General features: G+C 42.3%; 1 protein-coding gene across 1 annotated transcript in view; it reads left to right on the top strand.

The window, feature by feature from the left end:
* Positions 1–12,918, top strand: part of NAA16 (N(alpha)-acetyltransferase 16, NatA auxiliary subunit) — a 28,735-nt gene that overhangs the window by 10,847 nt on the left and 4,970 nt on the right. The window contains exons 8-15 of the mRNA XM_018560474.1: positions 722–817; positions 4,495–4,601; positions 5,430–5,466; positions 6,376–6,614; positions 7,065–7,217; positions 7,405–7,533; positions 8,885–9,098; positions 10,155–10,348. Of these exons, the coding sequence (XP_018415976.1) occupies positions 722–817; positions 4,495–4,601; positions 5,430–5,466; positions 6,376–6,614; positions 7,065–7,217; positions 7,405–7,533; positions 8,885–9,098; positions 10,155–10,348 (1,169 nt within the window). The remainder of the gene's footprint in view (positions 1–721; positions 818–4,494; positions 4,602–5,429; positions 5,467–6,375; positions 6,615–7,064; positions 7,218–7,404; positions 7,534–8,884; positions 9,099–10,154; positions 10,349–12,918) is intronic.

The raw sequence follows: 12,918 nt of genomic DNA, 5'->3' as shown, positions 1-12,918 counted from the left end.
TTAATCAGCAGGCTTAGAGTGCTGACACAAGGAAGAGCTTGTTCACAGGGCTGAGTGAAATTGTGTCACTGCATGAGGAAGTACATGCTATAGGCATCTTCAATAAGTAAGTGTACAAACTTCAAGTATGCACCTCCTTGCATTTTGCAGTCAACTTTGACTCTGTCCTTATCTTGGAAATAAGAGCTGATAAAAATACACTTCCCTTGCTCCAACATATGTTGACTGTCCTACTGGCTTAATGAGTTGTTGATCTAGTACAAGCATGCAAGCAAGAAGTTCAGACTTGTTAGTCCTCACTAGCAGCATGCTTGTTCCAGGTCAGTAAAGCCAAAACAAGAGTGCCAGCCCTGAAATCGGCAATTTTTATCTGGCTTTAAAGGTTTCTTTTTTTTTTTTTTTTTTAGGCATGTCCGTACGTGCACTCATGACACACAGGAATCAAATACACATTAAAAAAAGGCTTGTACTTATCTCAGTACATTAATTTACAGGGAACCTTTGCACTAAGCAAACATTTGGGGTGGATGCTTCAGGCTTAGAGGATTAGGAGGTCTACTCTGAGGTCAGTTAACAGCTTGCTAAATAGTTACCTAAATCTGGGAACACCAAACATGAATTTTCATTTTATTTCATTGCATTAGAGAATATGTGGCTCTAAAAAAGATGTTTTCAGTAGTTTAGGTATACAACCTGATATGTGTACTACTTGTAATTATAGCTACTGTTGAACAACGGCTACAAATCTATGACGATATCGGCAAGAGATATCCACGAGCAGTTTCACCAAGAAGACTGACGTTAAATTTCATTACAGGTAAAATATCAGGGTCATGTCACCACTGTTCGATGTCCATGTGTTTATGGTTGGGGTACCATGCGTATATACAATATAAATGCAGTTGCTCTGGGATCTTTAAACAAGAATTTGCCATCATATTAGTCCTTTGCTTTTATTCCATTTTGAAAGGAAAATATTGTACCAGCTTTTAAGCCATATTTGTCAGCAGGTATTATTCAACCCCCCCCCCCCCCCCCCCCCACGTGACTCACGTATGCCCGTGTTATCGGGCCTGACTGAACCTGACAGCCATAGGCTGTCAGGTTCTATGAGTCACCGGGGGCTTGTCATCAAAGCCTCCGGATTGGCCGGAGCGCCACACGCCCATTCGAGGTGGAGCTTGTGAATTTCGTATCCCCCCCTTTACCAGTTATTCTTCTAACTGAATTATTCCTAGTTGGCCACTTTTCTGCTCCAATTTGATTTGCAGTGATATAGGCTACAGTGACTTCATGTCCTGTGTTGGATCACCCAAGTAATTCTGTAGTAGCTAAAAAACCCATCTTGTAAGTATCTGTGACAATGTGTAGTTTGTTATATTACATGCAGCTGGATTGTGAAGCAACTTTAATACCCAGTTTTGCTTCCAGCCTAAAACGTTGCCAAAGATAAATCCTAAAGCAACTGAACAACCAATCAAAATTCTCTTTTCCTCTTAAAGGATAACTGCACTTTACCTGCAGATACTTTAGATATGATTATCCCCACAGGCTACCCAAAAATGCTTCTTAATTGGATTCTGTACCCTACATGAACAGATCACACACTGTGAGAGAGGGTGCCAACATAGGTGTGGTGACTCTAAGGTACGAAGGGGAAGCAGTGATCCCTTCTAAAAACCTACATGGCCCCAGTTTTTTTTTAGTATCCTTTTACCTGTTGTCACGGCTACAAAAAGAAAATTTTCTATCAAAAGTTGTGTGAGTAAAATAGAAAAGTGGGGGTGAGGTGACTGTAACTGGCTTTTTTCCCTCAGTCAATAGTTTTTTACATGATAGTTTTACAATGAGATGCAGTATGCAGCCAAGTGTGGGCATATTGTAATAAAGAAAGGTTTGTAACATGAACTCTTAAACTACTTTATGGAGAAAGCAATAGTTTTATGCGACATACTACAGAAAAAGAGAACAGAGAAAAAGAGAAGAGACATTGGGGTTCAGGTCCATGTATTGTTGAGTCTGAGTGTTGGTGACCGCATAGGTCTACAAGAGTAGAAATGGTTGGGATGGAGGATGCCCCCTGCGTATGATGGGTGAAGTGAGAGAAGTGGGAAGGAGGAAGAAGCAAAGAGAGAGAAAACTTTACAAAAGAGAGAGAAGGAAACAAAAAGTATCTGGGGTAGGAGTTGTCAAAATGTTGTTTTATATCTGGCTTTTCACCTTTTGAGACGTTTAGCAGAGAGTGATGAAAGTTTACAGACAGGCAGTGGGTAATCCAGGAGTCCCAGATTTTATTTTTATGTTTTTGTCTGTCTGTATACTAGTCCTTTGCGTTGATGCATTTGAAACTGCAGTCCTTCAAAGTTATGGTTTTTTTCCCAGGCTTTAGCAATCGTTTGCTTTGCCGCTGTAAACATGTGAAGTAGTAGACAGATTTCATTTTTAGAACAGTTGATTGTTTTTTTTTTTTTTGGTAAGGAGGGCTTCTCAGGCATTCCTAGTAAAGGCTTGACTTATGAGGGTGAAGCTAAGATCATACTTGAGTGTCCAAAATTGTTTGTTCACTGGACAGGTCCAGTAGATGTGGACAAAGGAGCCCATTTTGGGGCAGCCTCTGAAACAGGGTAATAACCTGGGAGAGTGCCACTATGGTAAGGCACTTGGTACCAGCACATTGGAAGCTTCTATTGTATTTTTGGTCTTCTGGCTTGTTTTTTCAAGTGATTTTGATTTCACAAGTTTAAAATAAAAAGAAACAAACCATTATGACCACCCACTTTTATATTGAGTAGGTCCCACTTTTGCTAAAGAAAAAAAAAAGTTGTGGTTTGCGGCCTCCATGGATCAGACTTGTTTTTCCAGCACATTCCACACATGCTCAATTAGATTGAGATCTGCAGAATTTGGAGGCCAAGTTAACACCTCAAACTCAATGTTGTGTTCCTCAAACCAATTTTGAACCATTTTTGCAGTGTGGCAGGTTACATTATCCTTCTGAAAAAGGCCACTGCTATCAGGGAATACCGTTTCCATGAAGGGGTGTACTTGGTCAGCAACAATGTTTATGTAGGTGGTACGTGTCTAAGTAACATCCACATGAATGGCAGGACCAAGGCTTCCCAGCAGACAATTGCCCAAAGCATCACACTGCCTTCGCCGGCTTGCCTTCTTCCCATAGTGCATCCTAGTGCCTTCTCTTCCCCAGGTAAGCAACACACGCACAGCCATCCACATGATGTAAAAGAAAACCTGAATTATCAGACCAGGCCACCTTCTTCCATGGCTCCGTGCATTTCTGATGTTCACTTGCCCATTGTAGGTGCTTTTGCCAGTGGACACGGGTCCGCATGGGCACTTTGACCGGTCTGCCCCATACACAACAAACTGATGCAGTGTGTTGAGACACCTTTCTAGCGGAACCAGCATTACCTTTTGCAGCCTTTTGAGCTACAGTAGCTCTTCTATTGGATTGGACTACACAGGCCAGTCTTTGCTTCCCACGTAAATTATTAAGCCATCATTTAAGGCTATGGATTGATTTCAAATTTTTTTTTTCTTTTGTACCTCCCTAGACACAGGTCTATCCCTGAATGGAGCTGGAGAGGAAAACGGGGTATTTGGGAACCCCTCCCCAAGGGATCAGGCCCCGAGACTTTGTGCTGAAAGGTATCTTCAAGGATCTTCTCAGAGAAGAAACATGTTACATGAAACCGAGGTCCAAGATAAGGGGTTCAAGTAGCACAGAAGATTTGGGAATAGGAGGACGTTTCCTGGAAGTAGAGCAAAGGCGCCCATGTGGGCCTGAAATGCTCCTCTGTGTTGTGAAGGAAGGAGGTCATATCTTCCAATTGTTAAACATCATTAAGCTTAGAAAACCAGAGATGCGGAGTAGGAGTGTGGGGCTGACCCCACAAGAGAGGGATGCAGGCTTTGCTGCGTTGAGTAGATGGACCATTAAGGATCGCTTATATCGGGCAATGGATCTGTTGGCCACATGCAAGAGGTAGGTCGCAGGGTTATCCCCCAGGTTTAACAGTGTTCCACACAGAATCCGAAAGAGGGCGCAATTTAGGGCAGGACCAGAAGATATGGATCATTGTGCCTAAGTCAGAATTACACCTCCAGCAGGCCGGGGACACCTGGTTCTTCATTTTATGCACTACAGATGGCACTCTGCACCAGCGAGACATGATTTTGTATCCTTGTTCTTGGAATTGGTTGGCAAAGGATGCCTTATGTAAATGTTGATTTACATTTTTTTTTGTGTTTAGACCTTTTGTATTAGAGTGCAAAAAAAAAAAAGCTGACAATTTTTTTCCACTGTGCCCAAAACTAGAAAATAGAATTTTTGGCTGGTTTCTCAGTATACCTTTTTTTTTTCTTCCTTTTTAAATGTATGAATTCCTGTGAAAAAGGGTGAGCTAAAAATTCACTTACCTGTTATCTACGTTTGTTCATATTGAATGTTTGAATGATTGTTTTTTTTGTCTCTAGGCAACAAATTCAGAGACCGAATGGATACGTTTCTACGGATTAACTTCAGCAAAGGCTGCCCACCATTATTTACAACTTTAAAATCTCTGTACGGTTCTTCAGAAAAGGTGACGCACTTATGATTTTTAGCCTGGTGTTGGCATGTGAAGAAGTATGTACACCTGAAGTGTTTGTGGTCTGTATTACCACCCATGCACTGCGCTGCTTGTTTTCAGCTTTGTTTTTATGAGGGTTGCTATGATTAAGCTATTTAGTAAAGGAGGGCAGGTGGTATTAAAAAACTATATTTAACTTGTATATTTGTCCTTTTAATTTACTCCTCAAATTCTTATACTCACCTGTCCACAGTCCTGCTGCCAATGCATACTCTCCTCAGCCTGTTTATTCTGTCTGCACATATGCTGAAAAAATCCCATTCATTGCTTTGGAGAGGCCGTCTATCTTTGAGACACATAATAAAGAGCCTTTGTATAGGAATGAATGGGATTTTCCCATGGAAATCATGGCATATTGGTGTTCCAGAATTATGACTACTGAAAGATCCATTTTAATCAATCCTTCCATTATTGTGCAAGCTTGGATTGCTCATGTTATTGTCCCGGAGGGAAAGCAGCCAAGCACACATAGTGCTAGCTAAATCCTTGGGAAAACAGTTGAGGACTGACCATAATAATCTTACTTGACTGATTGTTGGAACACAGCTCAAACAGTTTAATGTGGTGTCTTCCGCTTTCTGTGGACATACAAGCCATTGCTCCATGCGGCTCAAATCTCCAGTTACTTTGTATGTGCAACTTCACCAATAGAGTAACCATCTTTAAGTAAGGTCGAAGACACCATTGACATGTTTTGGTTTTGTAAGACATAAAATTGTTTCATTACAAATGTTGATGGCATTTATACACTTATCGTGTTTTGTTGGTTTTCTTTTACAGATGACCGTAATGCAAGAACTTGCTATTGGTTATGAAAATCACACACACACACACACACACACACACACACACACTTGGACTTGATGGACTTATGTCTTTATTCAACCTCTATGTAACTATGTAATATATAATCTCTCTTCATTGTAAAAGCTTCATCTTAGTTTATTAAACATTTTTGTCTAGGATTGCACAAAGTGACCATTAGGTGCACCTAGTTTCTGACAAGTTTATGAGAGTAACTGACAGGACAGCTGTTATCGCGTGTGGTGAATCTCCTGTCCTGAACTGCCATCACCCAAATTCCAGAAATAGTTCTACTTCCAGGGCAGGGACCTTACTCCATATCTCTTGCTATGCGAGAAACTGGTTTGCTATGACATTTTGTGGGGAGAAGTGGCCTTACACATAAATTTTAAAAATATTCCTACACATGTTTTGAGTGTAAAAAAAAAGGTTGCAGTGAGTCTATTTTAACTTTAAGGCCTTGTTCACACCAAATGCAGAGCAGATCCGGTCAGGTTTCTGCACACGCACGCTAGTCTTTTAGACGCGTTTTTTGCCGCGCTTCGGGCTCTTTATGGTAAAAAATATATAGAATATATATATATATTCTATATATTTTTTACCATAAAGAGCCCGAAGCGCGGCAAAAAACGCGTCTAAAAGACTAGCGTGCGTGTGCAGAAACCTGACCGGATCTGCTCTGCATTTGGTGTGAACAAGGCCTAAGGGTGCCAGCTTTCTCACTTAGTGGTGAACGTATGGAAAACTCTCTGTTGCCCATAGCCCCCAATCAGAATCTTTGTTTTATTTTTAAACCTGGACTGCAGCAATTACTGCTGGATGCTGATTGGCTGCTGTGGATTATATATTTTTTTCTCTATAGTTCACGTCATGTATCAGAAACACACTGCTTATTAACTGAATAGAGAAGCCAAGCCTGCTGCTGCACTCTCTGGATGCAGTACTGGGTTCGTTATCAAATGGAATATTGTTACTGTTTTCATACTTGCAGATAATGAAGAGCGAGAGCCGCCGACAACGCTTCTCTGGGTTCGATATTACTTAGCACAGCACTTTGATAAGCTTGGTCATTGGTCTGTTGCCTTAGACTATATCAACTCTGCCATTGCAAGCACTCCAACGTTAATAGAACTATTCTATATGAAAGCCAAGATTTATAAGGTAAAATAAAAAAATGTTTAATCCCGAACACTTGGATTTGATTCATTAACATACACCGAGCAGAGGTTATCTTTAGAGATGGAACAGTGTAGACTTAAAGATATATGTAATTATATGTCAAAGAAGATTTTAGCTCTGTGGGGGTTCTATAGTATACATATATTTTAGAAGTTTTAATCCATTGTGTCTATTGTGGTACCTGTTCTGTCCTAGAATATACAGTATTTAGGAAGGTCATTTTGTGAACCTGCAGGGTTTATAACTTTAGAAAGTCGGCTGAGAAATGTGATGAATACTAAAGTTGTTTGCTGTCTTGTGTCTTGCCTATTGGTTTGCTTGCTGCCTTGCCTAAACGTAATGTTTCTGCAAAATGTATTTGCAATGCAAATAATTTCACTATTTCAGAACAAGATTTGGTATCTTTAATGCCTTTTTCTTTTCTAACATCAGCATATAGGAAACCTCAAAGAAGCTGCCAAGTGGATGGATGAAGCTCAGTCATTGGACACTGCAGACCGGTTCATTAACTCAAAGTGTGCAAAATACATGCTCCGAGCCAATATGATCCAAGAAGCAGAAGAGATGTGTTCAAAGTTTACAAGGGTAAACTTTAATACATGTTTATTTAAATTACACAAAATAAACTGTTATGCTTTTGTGTCAGAATCCACCACTACAGGTCATCCTTGTTATGTGTTACAGCGGTAGGGGCTGACAAAGTGTAAGTGGCTTACCATGACTGAATACAATTAGATGATATGTTTTGTAATGGTAGCACCCTTTCTTTCAGGAAGGAACACCTGCCATGGAGAATCTGAATGAGATGCAGTGCATGTGGTTCCAGACGGAGTGTGCCAGTGCCTACCAGAGAATGGGCAAATATGGGGAAGCATTAAAGAAATGCCATGAAATAGAAAGGGTATATGCAATATATGATGACACCTGAAATCTCTGTTGTGGCGCAATTGTGTTTTAAAGCCTGTGCAGGATCCACCATTTTTTTTCTTTTTATAGAACCATTGTATGTGGATTTTGCTAAAGCAATGGATAGGGCTTCATCTAATAGCCTGGTATAGAAGTTGAGGCTGTAGGATTAGAGTAGAATATTTTATGCATGGGTAAAGAAGATTGTAAACAGAATATGTTCAAAATGGCTAGCTGTGGTAAACCTTAAAGATTAGCATTGGGCCCAGTACTTTTTCAGTCTCTTTCTTAAAGGCGAACTATGAGGTGAACTATATTTTGTATAGCTAATGGTGTGAACAGAGTTTGGCCGAGTTAAAGGAGAACTATGAGGTGAGTGCTTTTCATAGTTCTAGCCGACCTGTGACAATGAGACTGTCACAGGTTGGCTTAGTAGATCGTGAGGTGAACGTACACATACCGGCGTTCGCTCACCTCTCGATCCTGTCACGGATCTCTGCTGTGACAGGGGAGCGGCTGGATTCCCCCCGCTCCGATCCGCCAACACTGACTGGCAGAACGGACGGGGGAGGGGGCAGGTACTGCCTCTAGATAGGCAGAGCCAGCTGTCAGTCACGCAGCTGGGCGGATCCAGACATAATTGTCGGGATCCGCTTCAGCTGCGGCGTCTGAGTATACCGCGAGGAGCAGCTCGCTATATACTGCGGCGTCTCAGTATACCGCGAGCTACAGCTCGCGGTATACTGAGCCTAGGGTGACGGGAGGACGCCAGCTTGTGTCCTCCCCGTTACCCTAAGGAGAACTATGGGGAAAAGCCCTAACCCCATAGTTCTCCTTTAATGATCTATGAAATGGAAGTAAATATTGACATTTATGCCAGGGATACATAATTATGTAGAATTGTTAAAAATCAGCAACATGGTGACATACTATTAAAAGTATTTAAAAAAAAAATGACAACACTGTCAGTTAAACACTGCTAAGCTGCAATATATTAACTTCTTGGGTTTAGATTAACATTAAGGGCTTTATGTTGTCTCCATGTAGAAAAGTGAAAGGGCTCCCGGAATAGGCATGTAAGCAACAATGCCATCCTTTACAATGAGCTGTGGAATAAAACCACAGTTTAATATTGGCCTTGTTTTACATTATAGCAGCAAATAAACCAGATTTGGGCATATGGTTGCTTGTGTAATCCCACAACCCCACTGCAGAAGGAGTGCAACTATCCGTGTTTGTCCTTGGAAGGGTCTGAATGAATTCCTGTTTATATAATATAGACAACCAATGTAATGTCTGTGGTTATGGTATTTCATATGTCTTTACTAAACTCGCTTGTCTTTCAGCACTTCTTTGAGATTACCGATGATCAGTTTGATTTTCACACATACTGTATGAGGAAGATGACTCTGCGAGCATACGTAGATCTCCTGCGCTTGGAAGATATATTGCGGCAGCATGTCTTCTATTTTAAAGCTGCTCATACGGCCATAGGAATCTATTTAAAGCTGCATGAAAACCCTTTAATGAATGAGAGCAAAGAGCAGGAAGTCAATTCTGGTACGCTTACCGTCTGTTTAGTTTGGCTGCATCAAGTATATTAAAATGCATCTCTTTTTAGATTACTTTTTTTTTGTTTTTTTAAAACTTTTACAATGGAATGGTTGCAAAATTGTTACACTTTATAGATTGCTTGTTAAACATGATCTGTGCATCACTGTGAACCAAAATGTTTGTGTGCGTGTAGTTGGTAAATATATAGTTCTATTGGACAGCCATATTTGGTGCGTGCGTGCTCGTGCGCTGTCTTTACATCTACTCACTTCCTGTTAATCATCCTGTACATCTGTTCTTATTTCTGTTTGGGTTTCTTAAAAGATCTGTCAGTGGACTTTCATGGAAATCCACATAGGTGGATTGGGTTGTCCTTAGAGGGCAGTCGGACTTGTAGACATGATCTGGCTGCTCTTTGGGCAGGAAATCATCCACATTCCAACAAGCTGGTTGTAGTGAGGGGAGGGGAAGCCCACCCCCTTCCTTTCACTGAGAGCTGTGAGATTGCATCACGTCTTTGAGCTGCTTTAGCCTTTTAAAGCCTCTTTAAACCTAAAAACAAAAATCTAAAATATTGCAGCCTACCGCTTTTATTTGTGGTGTTTTTCTTTTAAGCTCCTCCCCTTCTATTTTCACATGGTGATCCTGCCAGTAACACTCTACCTGTGCTACATTGACAACATTCACTCACCATACTATATCTGTGAAGAATCAGCATTGTCACCTTAAGAAAGAGCTACAAAGTCCACCCCCATCTCTTCATAACAGAATGCTGCATCATTGTCCAGTCCCAGACTTTGGGGTGGTAGCGGGGCTAGACCAGGCTGCATTGCTTACCTGCGCTGTAGTCTGCCCAGGGCCTGACTGTGCTGTCTGCCATGGGTTTCTTCACGGCCATGCTAACAGAACAGAAATGCATATCTTTTGGTAAGAAAGACAGTTCACATATATGTAGTTAAAATGTGGATTTAGTTGATTGATTCAGCTTTAATATTTACTGCTATATACAAGAAATGCAATACTCCTGCACACATAATAAGATTGTATTTTATTTTTGTACAGAAAACCTCTCAGCCAAAGAGCTGAAAAAGGTTTTAAGTAAACAGAGAAGAGCTCAAAAAAAAGCCAAACTGGAAGAGGAGCGGAAGCATGCAGAGAGAGAACGGCAGCAGAAAAATCAGAAGAAAAAGAGAGATGAAGAGGAGGAGGAAACAAGTGGACCTAAAGAAGAGCTTGTTCCTGAAAAACTGGAAAGGGTGAGCCTGTCTGTCACTTAGATGATAATGTAGAACTTATTAGTAGGAAGAGTATTAGTAGTTTTTATTGTTAATATTGTTATTTCTTCTGAGTTCTGCATAGATTAAGGTACATATACTTGAAATGCAGTTATCCTTTTCAACTGTTCATATTGTAAATGCTTCTGTTGCTGCTTTGCTTTTTATTGATGCATAAACATATTATTTTTATGTTGTTTGACACAAGTTCTATTAGTAATATGCAGATAACATATTGCATACAAACCTTTACGTCATATCCTGCCAAAAATATTTTGTTTTGTATAGTTAATGGTGTGAGCAGAGTTTGGCCGAGTTAAAGGAGAACTATGAGGTGAGTGCTTTTCACTCACCTCATAGTTCTAGCCGACCTGTGACAATGAGACTGTCACAGGTCGGCTCAGTAGATCGGGAGGTGAGCGAACACATACCGGGTTCGCTCACCTCTCGATCCTGTCACAGCTCTCTGCCGTGACAGGGGAGGGGCTGGATTCCCCTCTCCCCGCTCCGATCTGCTAGCGCTGACTGGCGTAATGGACGGTGGAGGGGGGCGGGTACAGCTGGTTCTGCCTCTAGATAGGCAGAGCCAGCTGTCATTCACGCAGCTAGGCGGATCCCGGCACAATGGTCGGGATCCGCTTCAGCTGCGGCGTCTCAGTATACCGCGAGGTACAGCTCGCGGTATACTGAGCCTAGGGTGAAGGGAGGACGCTAGTTTGTGTCCTCCCATTACCCTAAGGAGAACTATGGGGAAAAGCCTTAACTCCATAGTTCTCCTTTTAACCCAGGCCCGCACAAAACTGTCATTGACACACACCCATCCCAGCTAAAAAAGCTGCAGCCGGGGCATTCCTGACCCACTGCTATACACTACAATGGGGCTGGGAATGCCCAGCTGTCTGGTAGGTAAGTATAGTAGGCATTACTGCTATTTTTAAGCATCATTTGTAAACTTGGGCTGTGTTTTTCTTTTAACTCCCAGGTGCCAGAATGAGCACCTATCACTTGTTAGGAAATAGGAACGTATTCCATGTTTACAACTGTCAACATCAGGCAAAAATCTTCGTGGGTTCCAAAGCTCCAATGACTTGGTCAGGGATGGGCAGATATCTCCACATGTTCTTGAAAAGATATCTGCCTTTTAGTGGTCACCTTACTCCAATTAAATATATGATTTGCGGGTCTTTTCTGCCCGTGCGTGCCCGCTAGGGGGCGCGCGCGAGCAGAAAAAAATTGCCGTCTGGAGACGGCAACCCGCAGATGCTGCAGTGCCGTCCGTCCGTTTTTTTACTACGGGCGGACGGCAAGAGGTTAAACAGACCCTTATTTACATAGGCCAGGGGTGGGCAACCTCTGGCCCTCCAGCTGTTGTGGAACTACAAATCCCATGAGGCATTGCAAAATTCTCACAGCCACCAACATGACTCCCAGAGACAGATGCATCATGGCATTTGTAGTTTTACCACAGCTGGAGGGCCGGAGTTTGCCCACCCACCCATGACTTAGGCTGTTAGCTGCCTGGAAAACAATACAACCTCTGGTAGGATAACCTATTGATGCAGTTCACTACAGGAATTGTTCAGCAAGGATGCTACTTGCCCTATCACAAAGGCAAACCCCCGGGAGAAAGTTAATCTATGACGTAGTATATAAAATATGATTACATTTTGGTAAGTTTTGCAGTAATAACAGTGGTCGAGAATACATACTAGTTAGACTGTGATGTACGGCTGATTTCAGCCGATGTACGGCTGAAATCAGCCGTACCAGCCTGAAGTGAATAGCCGAACAGTGTTCGGCTCACTTCACTTCTGATCGGTCATTCACTCGGCTGCCCTCGGCAGCTTTGTGAATAGACCCCTATGTTTCTGGAGTCATTTCAGTAGGTGCACCTCTTCCCTGGCTCTTGTGCCTTTCCAGCTACCTCCAACATTGCAGTGCCTAGATCTTGAATTGTAATATATTTATTGGTTTTTTAAAGAGACAGGGACAGTAACACGTGATTAGAGGACATTGCAGCATCCCATGATAGCTCTAAGACTGAGAGCTGAGTGATGATGTGACTGCTGATCATTTGTTTCTGGGTCTCTGCTTCCAGCTGAGAGCAGGGACTTCAGTAATTGTACCTCACAGGGGACTCCCCCCTCCCCTATCTGCTTCTCCAGCACTGGCTGAGAGTAATTGTACCTCAGTAATTATACCTCACAGGGGACTCCCTCCTCCCCTATCTGCTTCTCCAGCACTGGCTGAGAGCAGGGACTTCAGTAATTGTACCTCACAGGGGACTCCCCCCTCCCCTATCTGCTTCTCCAGCACTGGCTGAAGCTATAAGCTGAGGAGGGGATGGGCGCAACTGGCTATCGGGCACACAGAGATGCAGTGCCAGTTGTGAACAATATTGTGGGGATTTTACTCGGCCATGGTACGTCTCTGCCCTGTAAAATTAGAGAATATACTCCTGTGACGCAAAAGAGAAGTGCAGGAGAATGGATTGGCTATACTGCCACCTTTACAAATTTGCCCCCCCCCCCCCCACCCAAGCTGTGTTTGCT

This window comes from Nanorana parkeri, unplaced genomic scaffold (assembly GCF_000935625.1).
Source record: "Nanorana parkeri isolate BGI_ZX_2015 unplaced genomic scaffold, ASM93562v1 scaffold457, whole genome shotgun sequence".
In the NCBI taxonomy this organism is placed as follows: Eukaryota; Metazoa; Chordata; class Amphibia; order Anura; family Dicroglossidae; genus Nanorana; species Nanorana parkeri.
The sequence above is the reverse complement of the archived record's forward strand: the minus strand, read 5'-3'. Positions and strand labels throughout refer to the sequence as shown.